The following is a 25,186-nucleotide window of genomic DNA, read 5'->3' as shown; positions in this document are numbered from 1 at the left end:
AGCAATATCTACTATGATCATGTCTACTCGATAGTTGTTGCACATAAACATTCGAATATTTCGATATTTTCATGTAATTCGAAAAAAAGATGCACGCGCCCTTTCATTTACATTGGGTTTCTATGCGCCCATTTGCTGAGCCCTATTAAAAAGTATACTGTCAAGCTCGCCCTACCCAGCAAGACAGAGTCAGTTTAGCCCATTTACCGCGCCCTTCTGAAAATTATGTACACAGTTTAGCCCTTCCGCAAATGATGGTTGCTGAAGGGCGAAATCACGACGGGGATGCAAATTGGGCGTAAGCATTTTTTTAGTTTCTACCCACTAAAAGCACATAGGAATTAAATTCTTTGTTATATTGTCATAAGGTTTAACCAAAGATGCTTCCGGAAAAACATGGTCATAAAGTAATTTATACCTACAATAAAAACTACATTTAGAAAAGCATCGCCGAATATTGAAACTGATTTTTCTCCATTTGAGTACATTACGACTTAGGCCCTAATGAAAGATCTGTGTCGAAATTACCTCTCGAAATATATGGATTTGTCTCGTTTGGAAATAATCATTGTTCCAATTTTGACAGTGTCGTCATTCTCCTTAAATGCACTCAGGTTTGGTTGTACTTTTTGAGAGTTAAAGTCAGAATGCTGTCAAAAATCAATCAGAATTCCTGTTCAAATTAGGACTATTTTGACTCAGAGAACAGACGTTCATCTTCAGCATTCAACTTGTGTAAAATCTCTAACCGTTTCGAAGGTAGTTGGGATATCCAAACCAGGTGCGCTACTGTCGTCATGTTTTTGTGGCTGAGTTCGACAGAATTGACAGCGGTTATTCCTCTACCCAGTCAAACTAGTCCGGAAACGGTTCGGACTTCCAGCAGGAATTCCAGCTCAAATTCATCAACCGATAGAGTCGGAATCGGTTGTTTTCTTTGAGCAAGATTCCATACTGATTCCATACAGGATATCGAACCGGTTCCGGAATGGATTTGACGGATAGTTGGGATAGGTTGGTGTGGCGACGCTAGTTTATTAGAAAAACTCTAATAAGAGAACTGCGGAGAGAAAAACAGCATTTTTGGCAACGTATGCCCCGGCATTGTATGGCAACACGTCCAATGTTATAAGGATAGGCAATGTTACATTGGATTCGTTTTTTGACAGCTAAACGCGAATCCAATCGATCCAAAATGGAGTTTATCATATATTAATTCAAATGTTTACACACGTTTTTTAAATATTTTTGTTCGATCATGGATGTCTGTTCTCTGTGATTTTAACGTCAAATCTATCCTAGCGTCAAATTGCAATTCTTCCCAGTAAAGTTCAGCCGGAAATGAGTCGGAATTCCGGCTGATTCCAGCTTACATTCCGGCTCCAGTGACAACCGATTCTAGTTAGAATCGGCTGTGTCACTGGAGCCGGAATACTAGCTGGAACCAGCCGGAATTCCGGCTCATTTCTGACTCAACTTTACTGGGTTTTGTTTACATTCCATTTGTCAATTTATTAGCAAAATTAATCCTAGGATAATTATTGAAAATAATAATATGGAGGATGAACGGAATATAAAATCAAAGGAAAAGCCGACTTCTTCACCTGGTGATGGCATAAGGTCGATGCGTTCAACCAATGTGTTCCGGGCTATCAATTTTGAGCTGTACGCAAAGCCAGTAAGAGTATTATTTATCCCATTTATTGAATTTCAGTTAATTTTTGTACGAAATCGAATTCTAGAATGTCGTAATCATGGGTCTCGGAGTGGTAGCAATTGGAATAACCTTCGGATACATTGCCTACATGCGTTCAAAGTACGAAGGTCTAGGATATTACACGGCTGTTCAGGAAGACGGAAAAGAGCTATTTGTGAAAAGAAAGTCTAAATGGGAATAACAAAATTGTTTTTGATGGAATTAAACTGTAGTACTTATATGCGTTTCAAACATGCATCGTCCTTCGATCTTTACATTCAAAATTAGACTGATTTCAAGAAAAGGGAATGCGAAAATCAGTATTACTGGAATGTCGACGCAGTTAGCATTATGCTGTATTACGACGTATCGCTTTTTCGAATGAACGCATGGATTTTTGACGAAAATGAGTTATCTGTTGGATTGTATTCTGTATTACCACTGAATCACAGTGCACAAGCAAGATTACCAGATTTGTTTAGAAAATATCGAAAAAAATATCAAAACGTGGTTGTCCCATCCACAAGGCTCAATGAAAATGTAAGATTCTTGAACAGCATTTTTCTCGACTTGCTGTTTTTCAATATGGGACTCTTATGCTTTTATGGGCAGCGCATGTGATTTCCATTTTCAATAATGACAGCAAAATCAAACGTAAGTCGAATTTGATCGTCACATTCATTTGAAAACGGTACGACGGTACTGAATAAGACTAATTTTTTTTCTGAAAAATTCGCTTGTGTTCAATGATTTTTATTGATCATCAAAATCTCCATGGCGGCATATAAGTCATGCTAATAAACATTACTTTTCATTGACTGATCTTTCACCTTCTGCTGAGACGTTTGTGCTTGCTCGGTTTGTTTGTGAGAGATATCAAATGTTTGGTTTGAGTAATTCTTGGCACCTATATGGTTCATATATTTCCAGGTGAAAAAAGAATAACCATAGATTTTTGCTATGCACAAAGATATTTTGCATACCTACAGAGGCTAGGTATAAAGCGGAAGTCAAAAAATAGCATACCAAAATTTTTGCCTTTTGTCTAATGTAAAAAGGAATAGTTGATTTGAAGAAAATGTAGATTTTGCGTCACACTAGCGGCAAATAATACATTCCTCAATAAGTCCGTTGTTTAGTGATGACATAGAAAAAAAAACAGAAATTAAACGATACCGCGAGCAGGCTTATGACATTTTTAGAGCTTTCAATTCTTTCATCAGCTCGAGTTCTGAGTTCATTTTGACTATTTGCGTCTGCTCGAGTTTTTCGCCGCGTTGATTTTTTTCCTTCAGCAATCTTATGTCCTTGAGTTTTTTGTTGAGGTTTTTTATCTTTTTATCCTTTTCTGGATCTCCACTATTAGTTGTCTGAGGTCGTTTCGGGGTCCCTTGTGTATTTTCAGTTTTGTCCATTGGAGCTGGTTTCGGATTGGGTGCAGATTTGGGACGATTTTTTTTCTCTTGGACATTAGCTGCACCATCATCGCCCCCCGCGGATGCAGTTCGATTAGTGTTCTGACCATTGGATATGTTGCTATTTCCAGATTGGGTCGGCCCTTGGCTTGTTTTGTTCTTTGATTTGTTTTTTTGCTTCTTATCTTTTGCCTGTTGAACAGAAGAGCGATATCCGGGTGGAAGGCCTGGTATCGGTGCCCGAGTAGCGGCTGACGATGAAGCAGTTTCTCCACTTCCAGTAGTTATACTATTTCGCATACCCGGTGGCACATACTTCTGTTTGCTTGCCTGAGGAGTTTTGGAGGCGATCCCTTCAATTTTTTCGTTGGAAATTGTATTTTCTTTTAATGTACCAGGAGCATACTTTTGCCAGATAACTTCCAACAATTCCTGCTTTTCTGGCCAATGAGTTTCGTGCAAAAGTGCTCCAGTATAATGCCAAACCTTGAATCCGTTCGACATTCGTAATCTTGGAGCTGTCGTGGCCGTTAAAAACTTATCACCCACTGGGCTCCACTCAAGCAGCGTGGTATCGGGCGCTTTATGTTCGGTGATTAGCTTTTTTTGATTTAGATCCCAGACCTCAATGTATCCGGGAAGGTTTCCAAAGCCGCCAAAAACCAGCATATTGCCAAACTCGTTGTAGTAAATTGAGTTTCGGTGCCCAGTTCCAAAGTCGAAAACGGCATCGCACTTCAGATTGAAAAGGGTTGCTTTTGAGGGCATAAAACCGTACACGACGCAGAATTCAGTTGAGCGTGGGCTCCATGATACAGCATGGATGGATCCTTCGGTGTTAAGTTGGACTGCAAACGAATCTCCCTTTGTGGTCATGAAGTGAAGAGCCTGTTTGCCATAGTACGAAACACCAGTTTGATCCACATCAGTACTTGTAAGTAGCAAAAGTCCGTTTCCCTTTTGATTCCACATCATTTCAACCTTGTCGGCCTGTGAATAAAATGGAACAATCAATTTGCTTCGATTAATATAAACTCACACTAACCTGGAAGAAACTTTTGGAAGCAATCGGCTGGTTAGCTTCAAGATTCGGGTAACGAAACAGTCGACACATAGACGGAGCCCCCTTTGTCCCTGGTACATAGAAAGCTACAAACGGTGGGCTTGGCCCTGGAGACACCGAAACACCTCCGTGTCGTGCACCTCCCAAGCGCTTGGTAACTTTTTTCGGGAACTCGGCATCAGACTGAACTTCGTAAAATAGCACCTCACCACCGACCATCAAAGCGAAGAGACTCTCGTCCGCGGCCCAGTGCATTTCCCAGTCAGCATGGCGTTTCTGAATGATTGAAAACATTTCCCGACCACTGGCTACCTCATACAGAAAAAGATTCGGTTTTTCTTTTACTTCATCTTTTGAGTTCTCTGTGTACATCTCCCACGTCATCAAGTAAGTGCTCCGTGGAGAAAACTTGAGGTAGAATGCCTTTGGCCTAGGCAACTTGTGCTGCACAGTCCAATCGGGAACCGTGCTGATCTGGACCGTGGAACCATTTGCCCACGCTAGAAATCGTCCATTAGGGCTATAAACAATAGCACGACATAGTTTGCTCTCGTCCCGAGCAAACCTTACGTCCGGAACGAACGGATCCTTGAATCCGTCCGATTTCCACACCTCGACTCCGGTAGAGGAACGAACTGTTTGAATCGCAAAAAACAGAATTTTATTTACTAAGCGTACTTCATGGAAATTAATGACGTCAACAAGCTGCCAATGATTTGCTATTGCAGTGGCTATAAACTATGAGCCAATATTTTTATGTTATAATATAATCTTCATCATTTGAAACACATATTCCTTGAAATCTTAACATCCGAATCTCTAATTTGAAATACCGATAAGAGGATATGTAAAACTTACTAGCCAAAGTAGGAGATATTCCGGTTGCCATTGTCAACAGTGATCCTAAAGTGCGATTTCGATTTTTTCAACTAACCTCCAAACGTCGCGTCGCTCTCGCTGCACTGATGGGAAGTTTTAAGACAAGAAGTCAAACCCATCCAAAATTTTAGCAGGAATTCTGACGAAAACCAGCCAGAGTTCTGAATCAAATTGAGTAAATTTGACATTACATGGTAAAACCATTCGGAAATCGACTCAGAATCCTGAAGGGAAAATGTGGATTCCCAGTAAAGTTCAGGCGGAAATGAACCGGAATGTTGGCAGGTTCCAGTTCGCATTCCGGCTCCAGTGACACATACCGATTCTAACTGTGTCACTGGAGCCGGGTTGTGAACTGGAACCTGCCAACATTCCGGTTCATTTCCGGCTGAGCTTAACTAGGTTTCAGCTCAAATGCAACAACTGACGCGAGAGCCGGATAACGAGGTGGAATCAGTCAGAATTTCGTCGAAAGCCTACGTGTATCAGCATGACAAATGAATCAAATTTTGTTACATCACAATGAAAACGATGTAAAAAAGTTGGAAAATGTGCAATGAAAATAGAATCAAATTTGTTGTTTCTACAGAACAAAAAATTTCATTGGAAAACCGATTTTTACACCGAAATGAGGGGGTCGTTAAAGGATGTAACAATATTAACGGCGGTAAAACATGATGATGAGTTATGTTCTACCATAGACCATGCGGTGGACTTGGGTGCAACGCTCAACTCGTATTTAGCAGAAGGCAAAGAATTCTTCACATTTTCTTTCGATCATGACCATATGAGCCTGCCTAGTCCTAGTTTTCCGTTCTAAGTTTATAACTGATTCACTCTAGAATACCTATCCGTCTTTCAATTACATTGCTTTCGTTTCTCTTAGTCTCAAATTTGCCGAAAACAGCCAACAAAATCGATACAGTAGAACCTTGCGGCAATTAAAACATTGTAACAATTAGAACTTTTATTAAATGTACAAATGCAGCTTATTCTTACAGAAGTCGTCGTCATTCAAGTGTAATATGGCGGATTCTAAGGTGTGGCAATGCTAGATAGTGCTCTCTCGCTCGATTTCTGTTAAGCAAATGGACAACATGTATATAGAAAGTATATGGAGTCGAAATTTATTACGTAATAAATTTACAGTATTCGAGCGAACGTGCAATACAGCATTGCCACACCTATAGAATCCACTATATTGATTCAATTCCATCACACTCGATAAGGTTGATATGCGTCTGTACGATTTATCGCCGCGTACTAGCAATAATTTCATTGCAACCATATTGTTGAAATGTTTGCAACCTGGAAATTTTTGTCCCAGGCATTTCGAACGTTGTTATTGTTGTGAGAATGCGAATGACAAGACCTATTCCTGCATATCTGAATTTTCAATACGAAATAGAATAATATCAGGGGACGGGCATAGCGTAGTTGGTAACTCGATTGCCTTGTACGCAACTCACCTGGGTTAAAACCTCTATAATCAAAATATAAAAAATAGAATAATATGTCAAATCACGCTGTGCACAAATGAAAAACAGATCCCTAGTTGCCAGTTTTATAACAAGAAGACGCAACATGGAAAACCATGTATAAAAGCCTCTAGCAAAACATCAACTGCTAGGAAACCCAACATACAGCCCTCATTAATGTCAATAAATCACCAACAATCGGAGCTGCTGCTCAGGTACCAACAAATGCTGGCATGTACAGCATGGACGAAAACGACTTATGTCGTTTTTGCTTGAAGCAGAAACTAACTCACTTTCGGACCTAACTGCTGTCAAACCGTTTGTTTGAAGCCAGTTTCGAACCTAGGTTATGCGCCACTGAACTGAAAACCAAGTTGGGTTCCAACCTGAAATATATTCCGGTTTCGCTCACACCACCGCGGTTTTGCGAGAACCCAACTCAGTTCCATTGAAAACGTTTGTTTGAAGCAACTAACCTGGGTTAGTATCTAGGTTCTCAAGGGAAACGACATAAGTGACCACCAAGCAACAGTAGGTGATGCAACTAATATTTCTCCAACAAGAAGATCTTTGTAGGAAGTAACAAATCGCGTACATAAGGTCCGATGGCAATTAGATTTATTTATTTTTATTTACGCATTGTAAATATTAAAAGAGCCACGGCTCAGTTAAGTAAGCGCATTAAAACGTGTCAAACAACCAAAATAAATAAATAAAAAAGCAAACGAAAAAGTCAATCTTACTTTAACGTCATACCTAATAAAAAATAAATTATACGCGAACTTTAACCCGTATAGTGCAACGATACCACATATTGTTTGGATGATACCCTGAACAGGTCGTTAGGCTCTTAAATGATATGATTTTTATTAGGGTATTCATATGTTAGTCGAGAATTGAAACAATTCAAATATGATTTTGGAAAACAGCGAAACTCGCATTTTACCCAAACAGAGAAAATGGCGATGACATTCTCAAAGTTTTGTTTTAAATGCTATTTACAAACCATATCGATTTTTACACCAATTATTCAGTCAAAATGTTCACCAGAGGTGACTTTTCATTGGATGGAACGAACATTCGCGATCAAGATATTCGAAAGAGCGTTATGAAGAAAAAATAAAGTTACGATATTATTAGTATTAAGCTCACAGTTTCATCGTTTTAGTTTCGTTAGTTTTGGCATCTTTGTTGCACTTACGTCATTTCAGTTTCATCTTTCATGATTAGTCGTCATCATTTTTTAATCAATTCTATGACTGAACTGCTTCGCCGAGGCAGTATTCCGATGAGGAGAACCAACATTTGTAGTTTGTCACTTTTGAATAGTGTATTGAAGACAAATAAAAGTTTCGTTATTCTGAACACCACTCTTACACTTTCGACATTTTTCAATTAGTCGGTTTTTGTATTTTATTTCTGCTCGCATTGTCACAAGTATTTAGATTTGATCTACTCTAGGATAGATTTATAGAATCAAATATAAAAATGTGCTGAAAGTGTATCAGTGGTGCTTAGACTAACATGACTTCTCGACAAACATATGATTACGGCCTAAAAGCCAACTGTCAAAATCCACTTTGAATGGAAATTCCAGACAAACCGTTACTAGTCGAACACAGTTCACAACAGTTTATGAAAGAGAAAACTTTTCTCTTTCGTTTATTATCAACATCTGTGATTGGCGTGTAACGGTTTGTCCGGAATTTCCATTCAAAGTGGATTTTGACAGTTGGCTTTTAGGCCGTAATCATATGTTTGTCGAGTCTTGTACTCTTTTTCTCTACAATATTATTCAGGATTAAGAATCTGCGTGATTTTGTTCCCCTTATAGAAACATTACCTATATTGAGCATTTTAGTAGAAGGTTGAAGCTCGGATTGAAATATATTTGAATGATTTAGTTACAAAACTCGTTTAAATTATAATAACGTAAGTGTCACAGCAGTACCAAAACTAACGAAACTAAAATGACGAAACTGTATTTCGACACAGATCTTTCATTAGGGCCTATGTCGCAATGTACTCAAATGGAGAAAAATCAGTTTCAATATTCGGCGAAGCTTTTCTAAATGTAGTTTTTATTGTAGGTATAAATTACTTTATGACCGTGTTTTCCGGAAGCATTTTTCGTTGAACCTTATGACAATATAACAAAGAATTTAATTCCTATGTGCTTTTAGTAGGTAGAAACTAAAAAAATGCTTACGCCCAATTTGCATCCCAGTCGTGATTTCGCCCTTCAGCAACCACCATTTGCGGAAGGGCTAAACCGTGTACATAATTTTCAGAAGGGCGCGGTAAATGGGCTAAACTGACTCTGTCTTGCTGGGTAGGGCTGGATAAATGGGCGAGCTTGACAGTATACTTTTTAATAGGGCTCAGCAAATGGGCGCATAGAAACCCAATGTAAAAGAAAGGGCGCGTGAATCTTTTCTTCAAATTTCATGAAAATATCGAAATATTCGAATGTTATTGTGCAACAACTATCGAGTAGACATGATCATAGTAGATATTGCTTATCATTTATATAATAGAACCGCCGTTTATTCTTTTATTTGTGAATAATAACCGTACGCCCGCTTCTGTCTAAAAATGTAAGTTTGGCCTTTATATTCCATATGAGAAGAAGGGCCTAAGTCGAAATCTCGAAGAAAATGCATGTTTCGCCGTTTTGTTTTCTTTAATTATACATCGAACTAAAAACCATTTTAACTAATTTTCACCTCAATCTTGTAGTAGTTTTGTTGCATAATTTCGTAATAGTGAAAACGCAGTTTGTTTACATTTGCGATTTAAGCCCTAATGAAAAATCTATGTCGATTTATGCGCTGTTGATGCGTCAATTGTTTGTTCGTTATTATTTCGAAAGTGCATTTTTCAACAGCATTAACGAATAATGAAACGAAAGTTCGTCAGTATGTACATTAAGATGCGTAGAATGCGGCGATCTCTAATCTCAGTTTGTTTACATTTGTTAGTTACGTTGTTTTCAAAAATCATGCTTGAATTATTTTTGTTCAAAGATCGATATTGAGTTATATGCAATCTGGCAACCGTGAACACTCTATTCTGAAAAAAAATTCTAGAGGGATACATCATTTACGCACGTTCACGCACCGTTTCAATTTCCTTGCAAAATACGAATGCCGAACAGTCTGATTAAAAGCGTAGGTGTGTATAGAAGGAACATAGCATAACGAAGAATAAGTGATTTCATTCATTCAATTTTTCATTGAGAGTTCACTGGCATATACATCAATTCATGTTTAAAAGCATCTTAGGAATAAGAAAGTAGCTGATTCATATTTTACGCGTTCAATAAGCCTCATTTCGCTAGGCGTAATATCGTAGTTTGGTTAGCGCAGCAAACGTAATATTGAACTTCGTGAGAAAAAAGATTAATCAGGTGATATAATTTTCTTAAAATAGATGCATTCTCGACAAATAAAGTGAAAATTTCAGCAGTAAATATGAATTTTGGTATGTTTCAGCGTTCATACAAACGATTGGTGGCGTGGACGATAAATAGAAAGAAGTACAATTGATGACCACCTTAAAATAGCACCAGATTAAGAGTGCTTATATATTTTCAGACGTGAAGAGCGCGCGAAAAATGGAGGAAAGTCATCACGATCAACATCATGTTCATTTCGATGCGACAGTGATCAATGACGAACTTCACGATAATACCATTATCTATCAAGTAGCACCCGGTGGTCGGTCGCTCATGATTCATCTAGGATTTTTACAGATAAAACATAGATATCGCATTGAACTGAACATTCCTGCGTATGCCCTTATAGAGGCAGGCCTGAAGATTGGGACAAACTCCAGCTATGAAGTCGACGAGTCTATGCCGCTGAACGTCAACTGCAGATTGCTAGAATTCCCAACTACACCAATTGAAAAGGACGACAAAAGCTATTACTGTGCCAAAATTGAATTTTTCCCACATAAGGAGAAGCTTCTAAGAGAACATATTTCGGTTTGTGGGAAGGAGGATCCCTGCGTTAAAATTCATTTGGTGTTCGTAGCACGTGTCCTAGGGCGTGGTAAAGGAACGCCTATGTTACGGGATGGAATCCATTTAATTGGTGTGGAAGATGACGAAGAGTCCGAACTTTCCGATTGGCAAGGATTTCCAACGAAGAGTGAACAGTAAATAGCTATCAATATTTTTAGTGTAGGAGTTTTCCAATTAAGCTGAACATTTTTCTGTCTGTTACTGCCAAGCTGAACCTTTCGCATTTTCCAATAAAACGGTTTCTTCAACCTCGCATTTATCTTATGAAAATGTTTTTTTTTTAGTTTCATCTTAACAGTCATGTTCAAATCAGAATCTGTATACTGTTCAGACGTAGGTACAGAATACGAGGAGATACGGATTGTCACTGGCGTCGTGAGGATTAGAACTTGTTTTTTAGAACGTCCGATTTTTACAAATAATGGATTATGCACAAATCAACTAATTTTCGAAAGCTTGATTAATAACACTAATCGGTTAACTGAAGGTTAACAAAGGTCGCATGTTATTTTATGAAGCACTAGTCCATTAAGGTTGCACAGAGAAAGGGTAAAATTCGCAAACGAAAAAGCAGTTTTTTTCCACACCGTATGTCAGATCTTCATAAAAATCAATCAGCGTATGTAGAATGTTGTTACAGTACTGCTGATTGATTTTTATGAAGATCTGACATACGGTGTGGAAAAAACTGCTTTTTTCGTTTGCGAATTTTACGCTTTCTCTGTGCAACCTTAATTCGGGAAAAAGGCACATTGCTTAAAAAAAATGTGGCGATGCATAGTGTCAATGGGCGAATGATCATTTGGTTAAAGGCCCCAATAAACAAAATTGCAGAGTGCTAGTAAGTTTATTCAATTTCCATATAACCCGATTTTTGTAAAAAAAATCGAGTGACATTTTATTTTAAAAATAAAAATAGGGTTGGATAGTGTCAAACGATGGCTAGAAGGTAAATCCCTAGAAAGGTGCCAATTCGCCTTCTACAACGGAGTCGTAAAGGGAACCTACCCTACCTAGGATCCCTCGGCAAACTAACCAAAAAAGCAAGGCTGAAAACACAAGCGGATATCGCCATCCTAGTTGCTATGAAAGCCTACAATATGGTCTGGCGCGAATGTGTACTGCAAGAGCTCTAGATTGGGTGAATGACCTATAGTTTAAAGCTCGATAAACAAGAAAAAATGCTGCTTCGGTGGGGCATCTGTGAGAACCTCGGCGCCTTCATGGAGAATTTCGTAAAAGGCTGACGCTTCTAGGTTTACATCCGTTCGTGTGTACCCTCGTCCCGTTCAGTTGACTACTAGAGTTTGGGTACTAGTTTAGATACATCGTCCAGCTAGACATCCAGATGGTGCTATTTACTGCCGAGATGAATTCGAAATGCAAAAATTCAAACTTAATTTAAGTATGGTTTTGTGCCGCTAATGCGCAAATTGGTTTAATCGAATTTTTCCTTTTGGGATGATTCCAGGCATTTGGCTCGCTAGCCATAAGACAAGAGTTCGTTTTCGCTTTCTCGTCAGCAAACCAGAGCATCTGCATTTGCTTCACGGGACATCACTCGGGACAAGTCAGTTTCTGATTAACGTTCACATATGTCGTGTGAACTGTTTGGAATTTTCAATTATGTTTAACTAGTGCCATTTGAGCCAGACGCTTCTGATAACTCGTGCTAATATGGGTGCTAGTTTGGATACATCGTCTAGCTAGATACCCAGTTACTGAAGAGATGAATTCGAAATACAAAAATAAAACTTATTCTGTATGAGTTGACCATTTTTCCAACAACGTCAATACCAATAAGCAACAAGACTGCCGAGACAGGAATCGGCACGCTTCGGGAGAAAGCCCTCTTCCTGTACTGGCCACCACCGATGATCCTCCGGCGGCTGCTGGTGCAGGGGGCGTGACTCTTGTCCGGGTAAGTCCAACCACACTTTACCCCCACTACGAACAATCGAACGACTCCGAATCCATTCCAGGTAGCCTCTCTAACACCTAGAAAACCAGCAACCCTGCCACAGGACATTCCTCCCTTGCAGTCCAATGGAACAATAGCGGCCTAAAGAATAACTTCGGGGGCTTATAAAATATAATCGCACGCACCGAATCATTGTTTTGCCGTTTAAAAAACACTGGTGTCCACATCTCTCCATGGTTCGGAAACAAATACGAGTGGTAGATGACGAGAGGCGAAAACAACCATCGAACCATTAGTTTGGATAGAAAGGCGGAGATGCTATCAACGCATTTCTCCTAGATTCATTGAACGCAATCTGGAAAGATGTGTCCTTCCCAGAGGCGTGGAAGCTGGCTTATGTAGAACCCATCCCCAAAAATGCCAGGACATCCAAGCCCCCTCAAATTTCGGCCAATCAGCTTGCTGCCATATACCGCGAAAGCCCTGGAGAGGGTGATTAACGACTGATCACGTGACTGGAAGACAACAAACTCCTTGACCCACGACAAATCGCCTTCCGGAACTCGGACTCGGCTCCTTCAGGGAAGTGCTGGACAAGGCTAAATAGGAAAACCTCCACGCCGACGTGGCCAAAGCCTACAACACAGTGTAGTGCGACGGTGTACTTAATGAGGCGTGACGGTATGATCTCAAATGAGGCGGTTTCAACATCTCCGCCGAAAATGCGCCACATGATCTGTGCGATATATCCCCGCCTACAACGAAATTGATTTGGCTGACTAATTGGCATCCCGGTTGTCACATCTCTTTGTGATGCGACGCACCTTCCTTTTAAACATCTCCGATATATGTGTGCCACAGCCCTGTGAACTGGGCGCACCTTTATATTTCAACCGTCGATCTGTGCGTGACTCAACACAACCCTGAACTGTCATCCTACCAGTCGAGTGTAAGTAGAAGAAAAGTTGCAAGTCAGCAGTCAGTGAAATCATACGGTAGTGGAAGATAAAAAGCTATTTCAGTAAAGCAGTCAGTAAAGGCAAAGTGGAAGATTTCTAAAAGTTAAATTGAGTAGCTTAACACTAAATCCTGCAGTATCGGGTCAGTCAGTACAGTTTATTTATTAAAACTTAAAACTACATACATACAGAAGGTAAAATTAAAAACTGAAATCATGCAATAGCTTAACCTAAAATCTTATGTTATAGAAACTAAATTTAGTACGAAGATAGTACGGGCCGTTGTGTCTGGTACGGATAGAATAGCAGCAGAAGAAACTAAACGTGAGTACTTGCTCTATTTATGTAAAATCAATATTAATTTGCATTTATCCCCGAAGGGATTTTATAACTTCTGTCATCAAATATATTAGCTACAAAACCGGAAAATATTTCTATCTGTCCGATTGCTAGCGCAACATTTTATAAAATCCGTTTATCGATCGGGGGCTCTAGTCGGTATGTCAAAGAAAGGTGACGGTCAGGGAACTTCCCCAGTAAATAATGCTCTACCGCCGGGGGTGAGCTGCGACATATGTAAGAATCCGGATAACAGTCGGATGGTAGCGTGTGATTCGTGCCAGCAGTGGTTTCATTTCGCCTGTGTTAGTGTGGATTCAAATGTTCAGGATGAGGAGTGGAGTTGCAAGAGATGCCTTGAGGCGGCGATTCAACTTCCAGCCGGCGCATCTACACCTAACACAGACACTGGAGTGATACCAAAGCCCGGAACCAGGCTAACGGAATCTAATCTGGAGCAGTACGTGCAGAAACAGTTGGCGGTGATGCAGGCGAGCTTTGAACGTATGTTGAAGGAGAAAGATGATCGGCATCTGAAGGAGCTCAAAGATCAACGGAAAAAGTATGAACAAGTGTTGAAAGATACGGAGCGACGTGTGCTAGAGCGTGTGGAAAAGCAAAACTTAATTAGCTCAAGTGGGGGTGGATTGACGGCGAGTTCAACCGGAAATCAGCCGGTACAGATGGTGTTCAGTGGATCTGGTAGTCAAAACCCGCAATTGTTAGGCAGCAGATTAACAGCGAGTTCTACGGGCTATCAGCCACAGCAGGTGGCCAGCGGAGGATCAACGACAGGGGCGACCGGAAATCAGCCGTTATTGCCATGGCCGTTAGGAACCGGACCGACAGCAAGTTCGACGGAAAATCCACTGCCACAAATTAATGTACACGAGGTGAGCCAGGGCGGTGAGACTCTAGCGTATGAGTTGATGTTGCTGGAGGAGCAGCAGGCATTAGAGAAGAAGCATATGGAGGAGCGAAGCCGCCTTCTACAACGGCATGCGATGTTCGGCGGAGGAGCAGCCGGTGGAATCGGACTGAATCCTCAGGCGACAGCATTCCAACCGATTGGTAGCGGTTTTTTTGGTGTTTCTTCGCTAAGTCAAAGTCAGATTTCAGCGCGTCAAGCTGTCAACAAGGAGCTTCCCATATTTTCCGGGAACCCAGAAGAATGGCCCCTTTTCCTAGCAAGCTACGAGAACTCGACCAGGATTTGTGGATATAGCGACGAAGAAAACATGCTTCGACTTCAACGAAGCCTCAAGGGAAAGGCAATGGAAACGGTACGTTGTCGTCTGTTGCATCCTGCCAACTTACCGGGGGTTATAGCGACGCTAAGAACCCTGTTTGGTAGACCGGAAGTCATCGTCCATTCGCTGGTGAATAAGATCAGGGAGATGCCATCGCCGAAAGCTGAAAAACTGTGCACGCTGATCGATTTCGGAGTTGCAGTTCAAAACATCTGCGCGACCATCACAGCTTCAGGTCTGGACGAGTATATGTGCAACGTGGCGCTACTCCAAGAACTGACGGAGAGATTGCCGCCATCTATTAGACTGAATTGGGCGTACCATCGGCAGGGACTGAACAGAGTCACTCTTTCGGAATTCGGAGACTGGCTCGGGAAGTTGGTTGAAGCAGCGAGCATAGTCACGATGCCATCTCTTAACATCTCGAGACCAGAGAGACGTGGAAAGAAAGACGACAACTACATCAACGTGCACTCAGAAAGCAACTCTAGTTGCGAAGCTGTCTCGTTAGATCGCCCAATTACTGCATCAAAGGGCTGTCTCGTATGTTTGGACGAATGCAGCGGTCTGGACACGTGTGGCAAGTTTCTCGCCATGGACGTTGGGTCCCGTTGGACAGTTGTAAAAGAGCAAAGGTTGTGCAGAAAGTGTCTACGGAGGCATTACGGTGCCTGCCATGTGAAAACACCGTGTGGAAGGAACGGTTGTTTGTTCATGCACAGTAAATTGTTGCACGACGACAAGCGGTATAGCAAACGTTTGACGCCTGAACCAGCGCAGCAGCCTAACGAGAGTTCAACACAGAGCTGCAACACGCATTCGAAGAGGGCGGGTAAGGTTTTATTCCGGTACGTGCCTGTAACGATCTACGGTAAGGGAAAGCAAGTGACAACCTATGCTTTCCTCGACGATGGGTCGTCGGCGACTTTGATGGAGCACAGCCTACTGAGAGAATTAGATCTTAAAGGAACGCCATATCCATTGTGCCTGAATTGGACGGGTGGCCACCAGCGAGAAGAAGCTGAGTCGGTCTTACTGACCTTGAAGATCTCCGGTGTAAATGACACTCGCGAAGTGTTCGACCTCCCAGAGGTTTATACGGTTAGGGATCTTTCCCTTCCGAAACAGTCGGTCTCAGTCTCGCAGTTGGCAACTAAGTACAGCTATCTCAAAGGTTTGCCATTGAAATCCTACGATGATATCTCTCCACGGATCCTTATAGGGATGAACAATTGCCGCCTGGGTCACGCCCTGAGAAGTGTCGAAGGTGGTGAGAACGAACCGGTGGTGTCCAAAACCCGCCTCGGATGGATGATATACGGACCTTGCACCATGGAATCTGGAACGACGAACTCCGGCTATAGCAATTATCACAGTTTCCACATCTGTCCCTGTGTTAGGGAAGAAGAAAGGGATCTGACTGCGGCACTTAAGGAATACTACTCAATTGAGTCGTTGGGAATCTCTGGTTCACAAAAATCACTACATTCAAAAGATGAGGAGCGCGCGATTAAAATTCTGTCAACCGAAACACGACTGGTTGGAAATCGCTACGAGACCGGCCTATTGTGGCGCTATGATCAAGTACAGCTACCCGACAACAAGGGAATGGCTGCAAAGCGCCTAGCTTGTCTACAGAAGCGAATGAGACGGGAACCTCAATTAGCTGCGGCGATGCGATCGAAAATGCTTGAGTACGAGGAGAAGGGTTACATTCGGCGCCTGTCGGCAATGGAGAAGGCGGAGAAACATTCTAACGACTGGTATCTACCAATCTTCCCAGTAACCAACCCGAACAAACCAGGGAAGCTACGAATCGTATTCGACGCGGCCGCCAAGGTCAACGGCGTCTCACTGAACTCGTTCCTCCTAACGGGACCCGATCAATTGGTGTCACTACTTACAGTTCTGTATAAGTTTCGCGAGTTTCGCGTCGCCGTAGTGGGAGACATTCGGGAAATGTTCTTCCAAGTACAGATGAAGAAGCTAGACCAACAAAGCCAGATGATTCTGTGGAACAACGGTAATCCGGAGGATGAACCCGAAGTGTATGCGGTAGCAGTTATGACGTTCGGTGCGGCATGCTCTCCGAGCTGTGCGCACTATGTCAAGAACCGAAACGCTGAAAGATTCGAAGAGCAGTATCCACGAGCGGTAGAGTGCATAAAGTATGAGCATTATGTCGACGACATGTTGATGAGTATTGAGACTGAGGAGGAAGCTGTAAAACTAGCCAGCGAGGTACGATTTATCCACTCTCAGGGAGGATTCGAGATACGCAATTGGTTATCAAATTCCCGTTCAGTCATCGATAACCTGCACGAGGTCAGTACCACGGAAAAGAACATGAGCATCTGCGCGGAGATGACGACAGAAAAGGTGCTCGGAATGTGGTGGGACACCACAACAGACACGTTCACATTCAAACTATCACCGAAGCACGATGCGCAGCTACTTTCCGGCGTCAGGATGCCCACAAAACGAGAAGTTTTGAGAACATTGATGGCAATATATGATCCTATGGGACTCATCGGTAATTTCCTCATCTACCTAAAGATCCTGTTGCAGGAAATCTGGCGTTCCGGGTGTGGCTGGGACGACGAAATCAATGGAAAGCTGGCCGAAAAGTGGCTGACGTGGATTGAAGCACTGCCGAATGTTTACCAAGTCGGGTGAATGACCTATAAGGTTAAAACCCGCTTCAATAAAATCAATCAATCAATCAATGTCTACCAAGTTCGGATTCCTCGCTGCTACAGAATTGTAACATCTGCCAAGCCAACGAACGATGTAGAATTGCACATTTTCTGTGATGCCAGCGAGAACGGGATGGCTGCTGTGGCCTACTTCAGGTTCGAAGAGGAAGGAAAGGTGGAATGTGCGATGATTGGATCTAAAACACGTGTAGCCCCTCTGAAGTTTCTCTCTATCCCTCGTCTTGAGCTGCAAGCTGCCGTTATAGGAGCTCGTCTAGCCGAATGTATCGTCAAATCACATCGAATGAAGATCGTGCGCCGCGTTTTCTGGACCGACTCCCGTGATGTTGTATGCTGGTCACGATCTGACCATCGGCGCTATAGCCAATTCGTTGCCTTCCGGATCAGCGAGCTGCTGGATACAACGCAAGTGGATGAGTGGAGATGGCTACCAACTAAAGCGAACGTAGCGGACGAAGGCACGAAGTGGAAAAGGCTGCCGGACTTTCGGCCTAGTAGTCGCTGGTTTCGCGGACAGGATTTTCTTTGGGAATCGAAGAGCAAATGGCCTGGTGACAATCGAGATCAAGGATCAACCATAGAAGAAATTCGTCCCAGTGTCCTACATCATACAGTCACCGAGCCACTAGTGAGTTTCGAGCGCTTCTCCAAATGGAAACGTCTGCTGAGATCGATGGCATATGTCCATCGTTTCATCATGAACCTTCGTAAGCGTACCGAGGGGACCACCACCGAACTGGGGCCACTAACGCAGGAAGAGCTGAAACTGGCCGAAAGCACCATTTACCGGATGGTTCAAAAGCAAGCGTATCCTGACGAAATGCGACTGATCCGTAAGAATGATTCAAATGCTAATCCGTGGGAACGTACATTGCCAAAAACCAGCCCATTGTACAAACTGAGTCCAGCCATCGATAACCACGGTGTCCTACGGATGCGAGGGCGTATAAACGCATGCGAATGGGTCGACGAGGCGACCAAAAACCCAATCCTGCTTCCAAGACGGAATCTCGTTACCAATCTGGTGCTCGCGGATTACCACGCTTCGTACCGTCATCAGAATCATCATACAGTATTGAACCAGGTTAGATTGAAATTCAACATCCCTCGCCTTCGTTCGGAGTTCGACCGTGTTCGCAGAGACTGCCAGCGCTGTAAGATTCGACAATCAAGACCGCAGCCTCCAGCAATGGGGAACCTCCCACCTGCGCGGTTGGCGGCGTTCCAGCGACCGTTTTCCTACACAGGAGTCGATTATTTTGGGCCGATGTCGGTGCTAGTTGGCAGACGAACAGAGAAAAGATGGGGAGTCCTGCTCACCTGTATGACAACCCGAGGTGTGCACATCGAAATCGCATATTCACTGACGACAGACTCGTGCATTCTAGCACCGCGCAACTTCATTGCGAGAAGGGGCATACCGCTGGAAATTATAAGCGACCGAGGAACGAACTTCGTCGGAGCCTCCCGGGAACTACGCGAGAATCTGGAACGGGTCGATGAAAAGAAGCTCATGATCGAATTCGTCAGTCCTAACACGAAATGGACTTTCAATCCACCGGCCGCTCCACATTTTGGTGGCTGCTGGGAGCGCTTAATCCACTCGGTCAAGAAAACCATGAGTGACTTCGACCTGCCGCGGTTACCATCGGATGAGATTTTGCGATCCACACTAATGGAGATTGAGATGATTTTGAACACAAGACCGCTCACTGACATAACCCTTGAAAACGATGACGAGCCCCCCCTAACACCAAATCACTTTCTGTTAGGGACCTCTGATGGAACCAAGCCCCCGATCGCCTTCAACGACGGACCAATCGAACTGAAGCAATCCTGGAAGATGGCCCAGCTATACGCTGACCATTTCTGGAAGAAGTGGGTGACCGAGTACCTGCCTACATTGACGCGCAGAACTAGATGGTTCCTACCCGTTAAACCCATCCAAGAAGGGGATTTGGTGGTGATCGTGGACTGCAATCTCCCAAGAAACTGTTGGCCACGAGGACGTGTTGTCGAGGCAGTCCAAGCCAAAGACGGACAAGTTCGCCGTGTGACCGTACAGACAGCGAGTGGACTGTTACAGAGACCAGCGTCCAAGGTTGCGGTGCTAGACGTCGGTGCTATCGGTGGTAAGCCACTTAAAAAGTAGTGGCGTACCGGGGGGAGTGTCACATCTCTTTGTGATGCGACGCACCTTCCTTTTAAACATCTCCGATATATGTGTGCCACAGCCCTGTGAACTGGGCGCACCTTTATATTTCAACCGTCGATCTGTGCGTGACTCAACACAACCCTGAACTGTCATCCTACCAGTCGAGTGTAAGTAGAAGAAAAGTTGCAAGTCAGCAGTCAGTGAAATCATACGGTAGTGGAAGATAAAAAGCTATTTCAGTAAAGCAGTCAGTAAAGGCAAAGTGGAAGATTTCTAAAAGTTAAATTGAGTAGCTTAACACTAAATCCTGCAGTATCGGGTCAGTCAGTACAGTTTATTTATTAAAACTTAAAACTACATACATACAGAAGGTAAAATTAAAAACTGAAATCATGCAATAGCTTAACCTAAAATCTTATGTTATAGAAACTAAATTTAGTACGAAGATAGTACGGGCCGTTGTGTCTAGTACGGATAGAATAGCAGCAGAAGAAACTAAACGTGAGTACTTGCTCTATTTATGTAAAATCAATATTAATTTGCATTTATCCCCGAAGGGATTTTATAACTTCTGTCATCAAATATATTAGTTACAAAACCGGAAAATATTTCTATCTGTCCGATTGCTAGCGCAACACCGGTTGTAAGTGGCGTGAGAAAAGTTCTGTTAGATAAAAGTTTCTTGCGCATTGGTTCCACTGAGTAACCTGGTGTGGTACCTACTTCCTCGGAATCCCTTTCAACAGAAAATTAACGATAACACCTCACTTCCGATAACTAAAAAAGGACTGTGAAAACCGAAAGCGGCTCGTCCGCGCTATCTGCTCCTGCCATCCTAAAACAGAACAGCACTGCATGTCAGACGATCCCCAATACGCCCCAATACCTTTACAATATCAAACTGACAGGCCGAAATCTAGAAAGGCTCTTCACTATTCTGGGGCTTTTACACCACGGAGCGGTGCGTTAGCCTTCAGGTTACTACCGAGCACCCCTGCGCAGAGTATGAAGTACTACCCTGCCGCTGGAAAGCAGCCAGGCTAGCTCTCAAAGGGGTACTGAACTTCCTCGAGAAGACTTCGGTTGACGATTGTTCCCTACTTGCAATCGTTGCCAACATACATCAAGAGTTCACCAAAAAGTCCCTCCGAACCATCCCTCGCTGTACCGCGTGAGAACACGTGGCACGACCCCGGGCCTAACATCGACGATAGTCACAACCGCACAATAAAAGTAGGCGACCACTCGAATCGCATATCGACAAAATACAGTGAACTTGTGAACCGTAGATACCATAAACTCACCAAAATCTACACCAATGGATCCAAGGTGGACGACGGCGTCAGAGCGGTAATTAACGAACTGGGGCGCGGGCTCTTCACCCGCTTCCCAGTCACAAATTTTCTGGCAGAGACCGTTCTACTAGATTTCTGTCAGTCTTGGTTTGGCAGCACTGTCAGATTTCTGCGCCCATCCTGTCGGGTTAGTTGAACTAGGGCGAATTCAGTGTTGATCCCGTTTGCTGGCAAATTTTGACAGGAACCGAGCAAAACCCTGGCATAACTCGGAAATAATCCGTGCAAAGATCCTGACAATCCGTATCTGGTAGAATTCAGCAAAACATCTGATAAAGATGTGGCAGGTAGCGTACAGAAATCCTAGTTCTAGTAAAATTAGCGGATCGATATTTTTTAAGGAATTTCCTCATAGTCTGTTAGTCTGTGACGTAAATCCAATGGACCTACGAAATATGGTTTACCTATTCAATGCGCCAACTCGATAAAGACTGGCTGTCGATCCATGTCGCAGCCGCTGTGCTGGCGATCTCGCTCAAGGATGGCGCCAACATTATATTTCAGTGTTATTTACCAACATTATATGGAAGTGTTACTAAGATTCTCTTGGGGAAGGAGAATGAATATCGAGTCCAGCTAGTAGCTCACAGCAGTGGCAATGGCAAAAAGAAACGCCAACTAACAGTCATCTTCACTGCTCCGTCTTGAGAGACACCGCATCCGAAACCTCCACACATTCTTGTACAGGACATCAAAGCCCGCTGATCACACTATGTTGAGTCTCTGGTCACCTAGTCCTACAGGGCAGAAGAGACCGACCCTGACTCCCAGATGAGAAACCAACCATCGATATCTACAGGGATTTCAACACCAATCTGCTGCACGGGTTCACCAACCACTGGAAGAGATCCCAAGGCCACACACAAAAGGTTAAGAGATCAACCGACAGATGGACTGACCGACATAACCAAAAGGAGCAGAAGATATTCTCTCGGTTTCGAATGGGATACACCAGCGTGACAAACGCACACACCATCTCCATCGTCGAACAGTCAACATGGTCAGCTGCCATTATGGCACGTAAAAAGCTGGATTGTCGAAATAAGTACTCTTAACATATTATGAATTATTGACCATCATTATATCACTTAAAAAGCTGGATTGAGCGACGTGGCACTGTGGTCGATATTGTTATCGTGCCAAATAAACAGTTGAGCGATGAGTGTTTAAAAAAACAAGAATAAAACTTTAACCGCTCGTCTAGAAATTATTTTGGGTGTACTATATTTAACTCGACGGTTTTCAGTTGGACCTCTGCTAGCTGGACCGAGAGACCATTATGAAATAACACTTCTAACTTCACTGCAAATATTATATATGGCCCGTTTTTGACATATGACAGTCGTTCCAAGTAACCAATCTAACGGTAAGTCCAGCCGAAAAAGAGTCGGAATTCTGACTGGTTCTAGTTAGTGCTATGGCTCCAGTGATACAATCGATTCTACTTAGAATCGATTGTGTCACTGGAGCCGCTATCCAGCTTTTTGCGTGCCATAATGGCGGTCTAAATTGTTAAGTTCGTAATCCAGCTTTTTACGTGCCATAATGGCGGTCTAAGTTGTTCAGTTCGTAATACCACAGAGAACAGACGTCCATCTTCAGCATTCAGCTTGTGTAAAATCTCTAACGGTTTCGAAGGTAGTTTGGATATCTAAACCAGGTGCGCTACTGTCGTCATGTTTTTTGTGGCTGAGTTCGACAGAATTGACAGCGGTTATTCCTCTACCCAGTCAAACTAGTCCGGAACCGATTCAGACTTCCAGCATGAATTCCAGCTCAAATGCGTAAACCGATAGAGTCGGAATCGGTTGTTTTCTTTGAGCTGGATTCCATGCTGAATCCATCCAGGATTTCGAACCGGTTCCGGAATAGATTTGACGGATGGTTGGGATAGGTTAGTGTGGCGGCGCTAGTGTTTATCGTATATTAATTCAAATGTGTACACACGTTTTTTAAATATTTTTGTTCGATCATGGATGTCTGTTCTCTGTGGTAATACGTTTAATTGCCCCGCCAGGCCTACAGCAACGCCCAGTTGAAGATGTCGGGCGTTCATTGAATAAACATTCAACGCATTGGACTAACGTAGGATGATTTAATCTCACTGGGCGGTTGACATAAACGATTATTGTCAAAAAAGGGCCACTAAACGTATTACAAACTGAACAATTTAGACCACCATTATGGCACGTAAAAAGCTGGATACGTTTAATTCTCGACAAACATATGATTACGGCCTAAAAGCCAACTGTCAAAATCCACTTTGAATAGAAATTCCAGACAAACCGTTACTAATCGAGCACCGTTCACAGCAGTTTATGAAAGAGAAAACTTTTCTCTTTCATTTACTACCAACATCTGTGATTGGCATGTACCTGTTTATCCGGAATTTCCATTCAAAGTGGATTTTGACAGTTGGCTTTTAGGCCGTAATCATATGTTTGTCGAGAATTGCTCTTTTTGGCAATCATCGTTTACGCCAGCTTGACAGCAGCGCCCAGTTGAGGATGTCAGGCGTCCCAGTGTGTCACTGGAGCCGGCCAGAATTCCAGTTCATTTCCGGCTGAGCTTAACTGGGGTGCATTGAATAACATCCAACGCATTGGACTAATGTAGGATGACTTTCTCTTACTGGACGGTTGACGTAAACGGTTATTGTCAAATAAGGGCAATCAAACGTATTACGAACTCAAGCATGATTTTTGAAAACAGCGAAACTCGCACTTGACCCAAACTGAGAAAACGGCTATGACATTTTCGAAGTTTTGTTTTAAATGTTATTTAAAAACCATACCGATTTTTACACCAATTATTCATCCAAAATGCTCACCAAAGACGCCTTTCCATTGAATGGAGCGAACATTCGCGATCAACACATTTATAAGAGCGGATTGAAGAAAAATTAAAGTTACGATGTTATTAGTATCACGCTCACAGTTTCGTCGATTTACTTTCGTTGGTTTGGTATCTTTGTTGCACTTACGTTATTTCAGTTTCGGCAATTGTGGTGACTAATCTTATCATTTTTTAATCAATTCTATAACTGAACTGTTCCGCCGAGGCAGTATGCCAATGAGGACAACCAACATTTGTAGTTTGTCACTTTTGAGCAGTGTGTTGAAGACAAATAAAGGTTACGTTATTCTGAGCATCACTCTTATTCTTTCGACATTTTTCAAATAGTCGATTTTAGTGTCTCATTTTTGCTCGCATTGTCACAAGTATTTAGATTTGATCTACTGTAAGATAGATATAGATAATCAAAAATAAAAATGTGCGGAAAGTGCATTAGTGGTGCTTAGAATAACATTACTTGCATTCTTTTTCTCTAAAATATTGGCTAGAATTAAGGAACTGCGTGCTCTTGTTCCCCTTATACAAACATTACCTATATTGAGCATTTTAGTAGAAAGATTGTAGTATATTTTAATGATTTAGTTACAAAAACCGATTAAATTAAAATAACGTAAGTGTTACAGTAGTACCAAACCTAACGTAACTAACACGACGAAACTGTATTTATGCACTGTTGACGTGTCAGTTGTTTGTTCGTCATTATTTCGATTGCGCATTTTTCAGCTGCATTACCGAATAATGAAACGAATGTTTGTCAGCATGTACATTAAGATGCGTAGAATGCGGGGGAGTGATAATCTCAGTTTGTTTACATTTGTTAGTTACGGTGTTTTCAAAAATCATGCTTGAACTGAACAATTTAGACCACCATTATGGCACGTAAAAAGCTGGATACCCTCTAGATTCCGGCAGAATTCCAGCTGAAATTTATTGGGAATACGTTTGTTGGAACGAGAATGCCTCAACCCGGTCAGCGTGGCAAGCAGAAAGTTAGCAAAAGTTGAGCAAAGCGAAATTGATGCTGGCAGTTTCTGCGAGCATTTTGCGCGATTTGTGCGACAATTCTGGCAACGAAT

The 25,186-nt window shown here is 42.5% G+C and overlaps 4 protein-coding genes across 5 annotated transcripts; 3 read left to right on the top strand and 1 right to left on the bottom strand.

Annotated features, from left to right (window-relative positions):
• The first annotated feature begins 1,498 nt into the window (after positions 1–1,498).
• On the top strand, positions 1,499–2,002 carry LOC131686072 (small integral membrane protein 8). The gene is made up of 2 exons (XM_058970203.1): positions 1,499–1,678; positions 1,743–2,002. The coding sequence occupies exons 1-2, from the start codon at positions 1,556–1,558 to the stop codon at positions 1,896–1,898; spliced, it is 279 nt and encodes a 92-aa protein (XP_058826186.1). The 5' UTR covers positions 1,499–1,555; the 3' UTR covers positions 1,899–2,002.
• A 431-nt stretch (positions 2,003–2,433) lies between these two features.
• LOC131686063 (eukaryotic translation initiation factor 2A) lies at positions 2,434–5,182 on the bottom strand. The gene is made up of 3 exons (XM_058970192.1): positions 5,033–5,182; positions 4,157–4,809; positions 2,434–4,101 (listed from the first exon to the last, which is right to left on the bottom strand). Exons 1-3 carry the CDS (start codon positions 5,061–5,063, stop codon positions 2,884–2,886), a joined length of 1,902 nt encoding a protein of 633 aa, XP_058826175.1. The 5' UTR covers positions 5,064–5,182; the 3' UTR covers positions 2,434–2,883.
• Positions 5,183–9,621: 4,439 nt separating this feature from the next.
• On the top strand, positions 9,622–10,806 carry LOC131686068 (adipose-secreted signaling protein). Of its 2 annotated transcripts, none has more exons than XM_058970199.1 (3): positions 9,622–9,705; positions 10,026–10,069; positions 10,128–10,806. In XM_058970199.1, the coding sequence occupies exon 3, from the start codon at positions 10,148–10,150 to the stop codon at positions 10,694–10,696; it is 549 nt and encodes a 182-aa protein (XP_058826182.1). In that variant the 5' UTR covers positions 9,622–9,705; positions 10,026–10,069; positions 10,128–10,147; the 3' UTR covers positions 10,697–10,806. The 2 variants fall into 2 exon arrangements, with proteins under 2 accessions (XP_058826182.1, XP_058826181.1); XM_058970198.1 differs by having other exon boundaries at positions 9,632–9,940.
• A 7,050-nt stretch (positions 10,807–17,856) lies between these two features.
• LOC131681196 (uncharacterized) lies at positions 17,857–20,498 on the top strand. Its single transcript, XM_058961905.1, has 2 exons — positions 17,857–20,270; positions 20,326–20,498. The coding sequence occupies exon 1, from the start codon at positions 17,857–17,859 to the stop codon at positions 19,894–19,896; it is 2,040 nt and encodes a 679-aa protein (XP_058817888.1). The 3' UTR covers positions 19,897–20,270; positions 20,326–20,498.
• The last annotated feature ends 4,688 nt before the right edge of the window (positions 20,499–25,186 follow it).

This window comes from Topomyia yanbarensis, chromosome 2 (assembly GCF_030247195.1).
Source record: "Topomyia yanbarensis strain Yona2022 chromosome 2, ASM3024719v1, whole genome shotgun sequence".
Lineage (NCBI taxonomy): Eukaryota > Metazoa > Arthropoda > Insecta > Diptera > Culicidae > Topomyia > Topomyia yanbarensis.
The sequence above is the reverse complement of the archived record's forward strand: the minus strand, read 5'-3'. Positions and strand labels throughout refer to the sequence as shown.